The 10969-nt window shown below is 37.5% G+C and overlaps 1 protein-coding gene across 1 annotated transcript; it reads right to left on the bottom strand.

Annotated features, from left to right (window-relative positions):
* Positions 1–4569: 4569 nt before the first annotated feature.
* On the bottom strand, positions 4570–8358 carry LOC122029785 (probable peroxygenase 5). Its single transcript, XM_042588912.1, has 7 exons — positions 8342–8358; positions 5809–5913; positions 5624–5728; positions 5468–5556; positions 5248–5342; positions 4991–5116; positions 4570–4904 (listed from the first exon to the last, which is right to left on the bottom strand). The coding sequence occupies exons 2-7, from the start codon at positions 5876–5878 to the stop codon at positions 4754–4756; spliced, it is 636 nt and encodes a 211-aa protein (XP_042444846.1). The 5' UTR covers positions 5879–5913; positions 8342–8358; the 3' UTR covers positions 4570–4753.
* Between the last annotated feature and the right edge of the window lie 2611 nt (positions 8359–10969).

Here is a 10969-nt window from a genome sequence, read left to right as displayed (position 1 = left end):
AAAAATTACCATTGGTTGGGGGTGCCTCTATCAAAAGCATGAGGTCGCCTCCAAGCTTCTTTATGACATCTAATTAACCTCTAATCAGTTAATTCTTCCTTGCTCTTCTTTGGGTGATGCTCCGGTCATTCGGAATTAAACTCATCAAAACCCAACTACGATCTTCTTCTCGAGCAGGCTTCCTCCATGACTTCTCGTCCCTCGGATGCACTGTCCACTTCCTTTTCATCTGCTGTTGTACTCTTCTATAACACCTTGTTTCTCAGATGCATTGAGACTGTCAACTAGCTTTCTGTGTCATCATTCTCACTAGTTGCATCTTTTGTTTGACTCTTGGTATTCCTAAGTCTTTGCACACTCAGACACAAGGCATCAAAATCGTAGAGCCTAACTTAACCCGATTGGCCATATCAAAACTAACCCGGGTACTTACAGAAACCTACTTATAACTCGACATTAAAACTCGAGAGTCTAGAATTAACCTTTGACCGGATGGTCAGTCGAAGGGTATGGAGAAACTCATTTAAAACTCGGCGCTAAGGCTCGAGAGTTTGTAATTGAACCTCTGACTGAGTCAAATGACACCAGAAAGCCCACTTATAACCCTATACTAAGTCTTAAGATTCTGAAATTGAACCTCTTACCGGATGACTGGTCGAAGGGTATGGAAAAACCCCCTTATAACTCAGTGGTAAGGCTTGAGAGTCTTGAATTGAACTTCAACCTGATGATCGGTCAAAGGGTACAAAAAAAATCTGATTATAATTCAGCACTAAGACTCAAGAGTCTAGAATTGAACCTCTGACCAGATAGTCGGTCGAAGGGCATGGGAAAATCTGTTTATAACTCGGCGCTAAGGCTTGAGATTCTGAAATTGAACCTTCGACTGGATGGTCGGTCGAAGGGCACGGGGAAACCCACTTATAACTTGGCGCTAAGACTCAAGAGTCTAGAATTGAACCTCTAACCTGATGGCTAGTCAAAGGATAATGGGAACCCCGCTTATAACTAGACACTAAGGCTCGAGAGTTTGGAATTCATGGATCCTGAGCTAAGTTTGTCTGCATTTTCATTAAGCGTGAATATTCAACAGGATATATAAGAACACTACAAGCATATTCTTAGGCTTGATAAGGTTGCAGGTAGTTTGCATTCTACGACCGCTCTAAGTCTCTTCCTTTAGTGTCTTGAAGATAATAAGACCCCGAGGTGAGTGTCTGCATCACCTTGTATGGTCTGCCTCGTCGCGATTCTAACTTGCTGACATTCCTGATCGGCTTGATTCACTTCCAAACTAGATCGCTTACTTGAAAGAACTTTGAGATGCCCCTCCGATTATAATTTTACTTCACTTATTGATGATATGGCACCAGCCAAACAATAGCTTTATCTCTGGTCTCATTTATTAGATTGAGCTTTATAAGGCGCCGATCGATGTTGTTTTGATCATACAGTTGTCTTCGGTCGGACTCCAAACTGACTTCCACTGGAATGATCGCTTCTCCACCATAAACAAGCTAAAAAGGAGTTATCCCTATGACTTCTCAAGGCGTAGTGTAATAGGCCCACAACACACTGGCCAATTCTGCCACCCAACTTTTTCCAACATGATCCAGCTTTGTTTTGAGTCCTCTGATGATTTTTCTGTTGGTGACCTTGGTTTGACTGTTACTTTGAGGATAAGTTACAGAAGTGAAAGCTTGCAAGATAACATAACTTGAGCACTACTTCCAGATTTTTCGATCCTAGAACTGCCTTCCATTATCTGATATGAGTTTACAAGAATTTCTGAACCGACATACTATGTTCTGTCACAAGAACTTGATAACTATCTGCTCAATTATTTTTGTCGGCGTCTCAACTTCTACCCACTTGGAAAAATAGCCAACAACCAACAAGAGGAATCTTTTCTAGACAAGTGCCATTGGGAAGGGTCCTACAATATTCATCCCCTATTGGTCGAACGAACATAAAATAATTTTGTTCTTCAACAATTCTATAGGGTGGTGCGGTATGTTCTGGTGCTTTTGACACGATAAATAAATGAGTACTAGCTGAGTCAAATCGGCATGTAGAGTGGGCCAAAAATATCCATCTAACAAAATCTTCCAAGCAAGTGACAAACCACCCGAGTAGCTCCCACAAGAGACCTGATGAACCTCTTATAAAATATACTGCACATCATCCGACCCTATACATTTAAGCAAAGGGCGAGAGAAAGCTATCTTACAAGTGGTCTCCAACCAATGTAAACCGCCCACCCCTTTTTTTGATCATATGCATTTGCTCCTGATCGGAGGATAAAATTCCTTGACGGAAGAATGAAATTAACGATGCTCTTCAGTCACTCTGTCACTCTAGCTCAGCTTGTATTTCAATATGAGCTATCAACAAAGTTTGCTCCATAGGTTTGTCTAGAGTCTAAGGGATTAAGGAGCTAGACAATTTGGCTAACTCGTCGCCCTCCTGATTTTCTACTTAGGGGATTTTCTGTAAGGTCACTTCTTGAAATCTGACTTTCAATTTCTCAAAAGCCTCCGCATATAACTTTAGTCATTCATTGATGATTTTGAAGTTGTCTGAGAACTATTGAGCCGCCAACTGGGAATCAGAGTAGATTAGGACTCGGGTAGATCTCACATGTTTCGTAGCTTATAGATCGACTATCAATACTTCATACTCTACTCGTTACTAGTGGCTCAATAATCCAACCGAACGGACAACTACAGTCTGTCTTTGCAGGGTGATATCATAAGAATTTTGACTTCACTGCCTTGCTAAATAGACGATCCATCCACGTAGATTTTTCAAGGTACTTCTACTCTAAACTTTGTATCTTAGTTACAAAATTAGCTAAGGCCTGAGTTTTGATGGTTGTTCGGGGTTGATATTATATGTCATATTCGCTAACCTCTAGGATCCACTTGATCAATCTTTCTGAAGCTTTCGGGTTGATGAGCACTTGACCTAGGGTGTCATTGGTTAATACTATGATTGGATGCGAAAGAAAATAAGGACATAACCTCTGAGCGGCTAAAATTCGCCCATATGCCAATTTCTTAAGAGCAGTGTAGCAGCACTTAAGATCTTTTAATAAATGACTTAAGAAATATACAGACCGTTGTTCCTTCCTCTCATGTCATTCTAGTATAGACCTGACAACACTCTCAATGACGAACACGTACACCCATAATGGCTCGCCCATTATTTGTTTAGCAAGTACATGTAAAGTAGACAAGTAATCTTTTAATTCTTTCAGCGCTTTGTCACACTTTACATCCCACTAGAACTTAGTAGTTCGATGGAGTATTTTCAAGAAAGGTAGGTTCTGATCGGACACTCTCAAAATGAAACAGGACAATGTTGTGATCTGTCTGGTCAACCATTGTGCTTTGTTTAGATTCCACAGAGGAGCAATGTCTTGGAGAGTCTGTACTTGCTTGGATTAAGCTCGATCCCCCTCTTTGTTGCTGCCAAGGAGCTGCCCACTCTTGGCTTCAAACAAATATTGGTTAGGTGAGGACTTTAGATTGTCTTGATATAAGATTAGGTTGCTAAGCATTAGTCTGTCATGCGTTTGGCTAATCCTTATCTCTATGTTCACTTTGTGTGTAAAGGAAAGTGCTACCGATGCGGACATCGGTATGCTTTCTAGATACAGATATTCTGAGTTTCACCGTGATGGACAAAAGTTAATAAAGGAAGGATTAATGGTTCCAGATTTAAATCACAGGGGATTTACCTCTGATGAGCGTGTTCTTCCAAAGGAGGATGCAGTAAGTTTTACCTATCTTGGCATTTGCCCCCTTATTCATGTTAATTTCTTTGAGACTGATTCTTAATTTATTTATTTTTTACCATATTCAGATTTGAAAGTTTGTAATTATATTTAGTACAAATCATTAGATTAATTCTAATTCCAAGCCATGTATCTATCTGAAACTTTGGAATCCATTGAGTTTTTAGTTAGAATCCACGAAAGTACAACTACTTTAACTTTCTTGCATACATATAGAATAGTATCTGGCTAGTTCCATTAGGTAATTTGAACTGTCTTTGCATTTTTACACAGTTGGTTTTTGTAAATATTATATTATTCAGTGTGATAAGTTCATTTACTAATTGCAGACCATTCAGTTATGTAGATTAAAGTCTTGAGCTGAAACTGTTTCTTCATTTACTTATGATTGCAAGAATCGAAAGTTGTCTTACTTTTGTCTCTATTTTCTTAGGGCTGTTGTATTTGCTTAACTTCTTATGAAGATGGAAATTCTTTACTTTCTCTTCTCTGCAATCATCATTTCCACTCTTCTTGCATCGTCAAATGGCTTCGGATAAATGCAACCTGCCCCCTTTGCAAGTATCACATACTCAATGGTTGAGATGTTGAAATCAATACCAGATCCATTGGCTCGGCTCCTAGTAAAAACCACTGCTGTAATTTGTATTTCTGAATCAAACACTGTACAGATATAGTTTCACAGAGATGTTAATAATGTACATACATCTGTGATGTATTATTATATGATTTTGTTTGTAGATTGAGAACAAAACATTCGTGTTCAAGAAACATTTTATTCCTTCTGTTTCACTACTATTTTGCGTCCATCAATAGCAGCCCTTTGGATACAACACTTGATTGTGCATTCAGAATTCCAGTAGCATTCTAAAACATAATTATCCAATAATTTATTTTAAAATTCATATGAAACTATAGAATCCATGAAATCCAGATTACAGAGCTATCAGACCATCATGCTTTCTTCACTGAAGATTGCGTCTCCTTCTCCCACTGGTAAAAGAGGCTTCCATCATAAATAGCTTGTATGGTATCCTTGTGCAGGAATCCTTCTTTATCTTTGCCCCTATTATAAAGCAGTTGCCATTCTGTCTGGCTCGCCAACCTAGACAAATTCCCAACACGAGAATGAATTTTCAGTTATCAGATAAAATCTTCAGTTTGTTCCACTCCGTTAAAGCTGAAACCTACCTCCCTTTGATGTCATTGGGTTCCCCGTTCGCCTGGAGCATCTCCTTCAACTCCTCTGATGATATTGCTTCAGGGTTTGTCTTGGCATGCTTCTTAAATATCTCTTCGAATTTGGAGACCACGAATCTAAATTTAATACCCATGCAAATCCAACAAAAATGCAAAGGAAAGATTCAGCAGCAAGGAGATAAAATTTAGGACAAGATTTAGCCATCCATGTTCAAGTTCTCAGTAGGAAAAATGTAAATGGTACATACCTCCCCTCGGTGTCATAGACCCCAGAGTCACTTCCATGTTTGCCTCTCTGAATGTTCTCCACGTAGATTGGCAAAGAAGGAAGCGGAGATTTACCCTACATTAAACAAACATTCAATATAATCAAGATGATCAACTAGAAAGGAACCAGTATTTTAAATGATCAGTCCTTCCACAATTTCTTTGATAAACATACAAAAAAAAACTACTTGATCCACTCACAGGGGGGCAAGTTTTGGCGCTGAGGAAGCCATGGATGAAAGCAGCGCTGGCAGCAGACAAAGCCACGCCGGAGCCAATCGCCCGAAATCCTGCACGTCCGACAGCTACGATCAATCCACCGACAAAGGCACAGAGAAAGACAGTGAGATATGGAACCTTGGTAGGTCTCGGACGGGTAGATGACGCCGTCGTTGTTTCTGTCGAAGAAGGCAACGTGCTTCTGCAGCGGCGTCAGGTCCGCCGCCCCCTCGCCTGCGCTGCCTGGAACCAGACAAAAAGGCGTCACCTTCTTCCAGTTGGCCGGATATTGTTTTTACAAGGGAGTGAGAAATCTTGCTTGCCTGTGGAAAGAGAAGACGACGCCATCGATTGCGCAAAGAGGAGGAGGAGGATCGATGCGATTAAATACATGATCACACCAGTAAATGCTGTCGACGTATAATTTCCTGACACGAAATTGTTTTAAAATTTCAATATATTTTGTGATTATGGCTTTCGTGGAAGCTACTCAATCCGATTCAAAGTTCACAATTTGCTTGTTTGTTCTCAGGAATGAATAAATGATGGTGTTTGCCAGTTGAAATCCATCGGCATGAACCAATTCAGATTAAGAGGAAACAAAACGTGAACGTATCGATCAGGATTGCGGTAACGTATCGTTCAGGATTACAGTAACGTATCGTAACGTAACGATCAGGAATGCATGATTACAGTAACATATTGTATTGTAACGTAAACAAATTTTTTTCACGAATGAATTTCATAGAAAATAATTAATTAGTTTGTTATTTTTTTAAAATAATTTGATTAATCTTCTTCGAATTTTTGTTTTTCCTTTGCTCACTTCCAAATATATAAGGAACGTTAAAGTGGGCAATATCAGTACACGCTATTCTTGTGAATGGTAGAAGGTGGCTTACGAATGCGTTGGTCTCATGGACGATGATGTCCAAAATCGGGAAAGAGAGAGGTGGCTTTTGAGGTTGATTATGAAAATTATAAGCAAAAGAAGATGGTGCTGAATGATAAAAAAATATAGAAGGAAGAAAATATCAGTAAGCAGGTCATGATAATTCTCATAAAAATCTAAGTCGTATGAATTTTATACAATCAAAATAAAAATTCAAATAGAAAAATCAAAATAATTCTCGTAAAAATCTAAGCCGGATGAATTTTAGTCAATCAAAATAAAAATTCAAATAGAAAAATAAAAAACATATGAACATGGATCTTTGTTTTATCGAGAATAAGACATAAAAAAGTAAATAATCTAATTACAAAGAACCTGAATGCAGTGCCAATCCAACAATCCTATGAAAGAAGGAGATACCCTAATCCTTTGCAGACCAACCCATTATATAGTGCACATCTATTATCAACCTATAGATAACCATAGATGTGGGACTATAAATCCATATATATACTGAACATCTATTATTAGCATATAGATGATAATAGATGTGAGACTAAAGATTCTACACATACATGATCTACATCTAATAACCGAACCCAATAAGCATAAGTTAGATCACTTTAAAGGGTTCAAATCGTATTCACATATGCAACTTAAAAATAACCCCACCTAATAGAGATAATTATATCTAACAATATCTCATTTTGGCTATATGTGAGTTGTATATGGAATATAAGTAAAACTTTAGTTGACATCAAATTTTATGAGTACAAGATATCCTTGCAAGCAATCTGATCCATTAACTTCATTAGTATAGGACTAAAGATGTCATAGCTACTGTATATGATCGTAACAAGTCCCAACAATAATTACAATATCAAGATGTAGATGTGCAGGGTGAAAATTATATGAAATGTGATCAGTACATGTCAATTTTCAACTGGTCCTAATATGATCTCAAAAGAGATCAGATCATATTTGCAAAATACTTTATGTTAAACTGCAATAACACATCATGATTCACTTTATGATTCCAAAAGAAATCTGTATCATATTCATATCATAAAGTGAATCATATTTATAAAGCAATCTCAAAAGACGTATAATTTCCTGACACGAAATTGTTTTAAAATTTCAATATATTTTGGGATTATGGCTTTCGTGGAAGCTACTCAATCCGATTCAAGTTCACAATTTTCTTGTTTGTTCTCGGGAATGAATACATGATGGCGTTTGCCAGTTAAACTCTATCGGCATGAACCAATTCAGAATAAGAGGAAACAAAACGTGAACGTATCGATCAGGATTGCGGTAACATATCTACCAGGATTGCAGTAACGTATCGTATCGTAACGTAAAGTAACGTAACGATCAGGAATGCATGATTGCAGTAACGTATTGTAACGTAAACAATTTTTATTTCACAAATGAATTTCACAGAAAATAACTAATTAGTTTGTTATTTTTTTAAAACAATTTGATTAATCTTCTTCGAATTTTTGTTTTTCCTTTACTCACTTACAAATATATAAGGAACGTTAAAGTGGACAATATCAGTACACGCTATTCTTGTGAATGGTAGAAGGTGGCTTACGAATGCGTTGCTCTCATGGATGATGATGTCCAAAATCGGGAAAGAGAGAGGTGGCTTTTGAGGTTGATTATGAAAATTATAAGCAGAAGAAGATGGTGTTGAATGATAAAAAAAAATATAGAAGGAAGAAAATATCAGTAAGCAGGTCATGATAATTCTCATAAAAATCTAAGTCGTATGAATTTTAGACAATCAAAATAAAAATTCAAATAGAAAAATCAAGATAATTCTCGTAAAAATCTAAGCCGTATGAATTTTAGACAATCAAAATAAAAATTCAAATAGAAAAATAAAAACATATAAGCATGGATCTTTGTTTTATCGAGAATAAGACATAAAAAAAGTAAATAATGTAATTACAAAGAACCTGAATGCAGTGTCAATCCAACAATCCTATGAAAGAAGAAGAAGGAGATACCCTAATCCTTTGGAGACCAACCCATTATATAGTGCACATCTATTATCAACCCATAGATAATCATAGATGTGGGACTATAAATCTATATATATATTGAATATCTATTATTAGCATATACATGATAATAGATGCGGGACTAAAGGTTCTACACATACATGGTCTACATCCAATAACCGAACCCAATAAACATAAGTTAGATCACTTTAAAGGGTTCAGACGTATTCACATATGCAACTTATAAATAACTACACCTAATTGGGATAATTATATCAAACAATATCTCATTTGGGCGATATGTGAGTTGTATATGGAATACAAGTAAAACTTTAGTTGATATCAAACTTTACGAGTACAAGATATCCCTGCAAATAATCTGGTCCATTAACTTCATTAGTATAGGACTAAAGATGTCATAGTTACTGTATATGATCGTAACAAGTCCCAACAGTAATCACAATATCAAGATGTAGATGTGCAGAGTGAAAATTACATGAAATGTGATTGGTAAATGTCAATTTTCAACTGGTCCTAAGATGATCTCAAAAGAGGTCAGATTATATTTGCAAAATACTTTATGCTAAACTGCAATAACAAATCATGATCCACTTTATGATTCTAAAAGAAATTTGTATCATATTTACAAATACTAAATGCTAAACAGCAATAATAAACGATGATATCACAGTACAGTGTCAAACAAACATATAAATTCCCATTAATGTTTTGAACTTTAAGTACGTACAATAATTAAAACAAAATGTTTGTCTTTATTATCAAATATAGAGCAATAAAATAAATACAAACCCTCACTAGATGAGTTATTCTTGCATAAAAAGGACTCCCATATTCACAACATGCGTATGAAACACCTTAGGCACCAAGCCTTTGGTGAGTAGATCGGCCAACATAGAATCTGTGCTGATGTGCTCTACCATAATCTGATAACTCTGAACTCTTTCTTTAACCGCTAGAAACTTGATGTCGATGTGTTTAGACTTCAACGAACTGCGATTGTTCTTGGCATAAAGTTTTACGATTTTATTATCACAGTAGATCCTCAGTGACATATCAATACCATCAACAATTTGTAATGTTGTGATGAAGTTCCGCAGCTAAATCCCATGATTGGATGCTTCGTAGCATGCTACTAACTTTGCCTCCATAGTAGAAGTGGCTACTAGCGTCTACTTGACGCTCTTCCAAGATATAGCCTCTCCAGTAAGCATGAAAATATATCCCGAAGTAGACCTCCTACTATCCAAGCATCCAGTAAAATCAGAGTCTGAATATCCAATCACCTCTAAGTGATCTGATCTCCAATACGTGAGCATATGTCTTTTAGTTCTTTGCAAATACCGCATCACTCTCTTTACCGCTTTCCAATGTGATGGTCCTAGGTAACTAATATAGCTGCCTAACATTCCCACTATAAATGCTATATCTGGTCGAGTACAAACTTGTGCATACATGAGACTTCCCACTGCTGACGGATCTGTGAAATGCTTCATCTCCATTATTTTAAGTTCAAGTCGTGGACACTGCTGCAAACTGAACTTGTCACATCTTGACATAGGTGTATCACCAGGTGTATAGTTCTGTATATCATACCTTATAAGCACTTTTTCAATATAGGTCTATTGTGAAAGTCTAAAAATGTCTCTTGAACGATCATGATAGATATGTATGCCTAAAACAAAGGATGTTTCACTAAGATATTTCATTTCAAAATTACAAGATAGAAATGGCTTAGTTTGAAGCAACAGATCCTTATTATAGCTCGCAAGCAATATATCATCCACATACAAAATAAGTATAACAAACTTGCCCCACTGAACTTGCGAGGAAAAGAGGGAAGTTGGCTCGTAGCGACGTCTTTGGTGTTGGCGTGAGGAGGAGAGATCGCAGGATGTGGTTGCGGGAACTCGCGAGGAAAAGAGGGAAGAAGGCTCGGTCAACGCCGGGATGAGCAACGCCGACACGATCCCGTGCCATGGATAGAGGCGACGGTGTGGTGAGGGGAAAAGCGAGACTCGGGAAGGCGGGAGGTCGGCGGTGTGAGAGCTAGGGCACGGGAACTCGCGAGAGGGAGAGGGAGAGGGAAGGAAGGAGTTCGGTGGAGGAGGAGACGTCGGCGCTGAAGAAATAGGGGGTGCTCGCGAGGTGGGGATCGGCGTGGGCAAGGAGGCTAGGGCACGACAATGTATTAGATTTATAAAATTCGAACTTAGGTTTAGGAAAAATCAAAACCTAAGTTTATTCCTCAATCAACTCCCATTTTTGGATTTTCCAAATAGGCTTTCTTACAACCCAATATTTGATCCCCTTAAAATACATCTTACGAGCACCGAAAAATTCTCAGAAAATTTTTAAAAATTCCAATAAGATTATTTCTCAAATAATCTTATTATTTAATTATTATTTGAGTGTCGTATTTGACACTCACCAAGGAGTTAAAAGAAACAGAGGTCAACCTTACCTCCACCTTGTCTAGTAAACAAACCGAATTGACTATCAAGGACATTCAACGTGAAAAGAAACAGCACACCCTAGATTCTAAGCATGCCGAGTTGAAGGTCT

The sequence above is a fragment of the Zingiber officinale genome, chromosome 10B (assembly GCF_018446385.1).
Source record: "Zingiber officinale cultivar Zhangliang chromosome 10B, Zo_v1.1, whole genome shotgun sequence".
Classification (NCBI taxonomy): domain Eukaryota; kingdom Viridiplantae; phylum Streptophyta; class Magnoliopsida; order Zingiberales; family Zingiberaceae; genus Zingiber; species Zingiber officinale.
The sequence above is the reverse complement of the archived record's forward strand: the minus strand, read 5'-3'. Positions and strand labels throughout refer to the sequence as shown.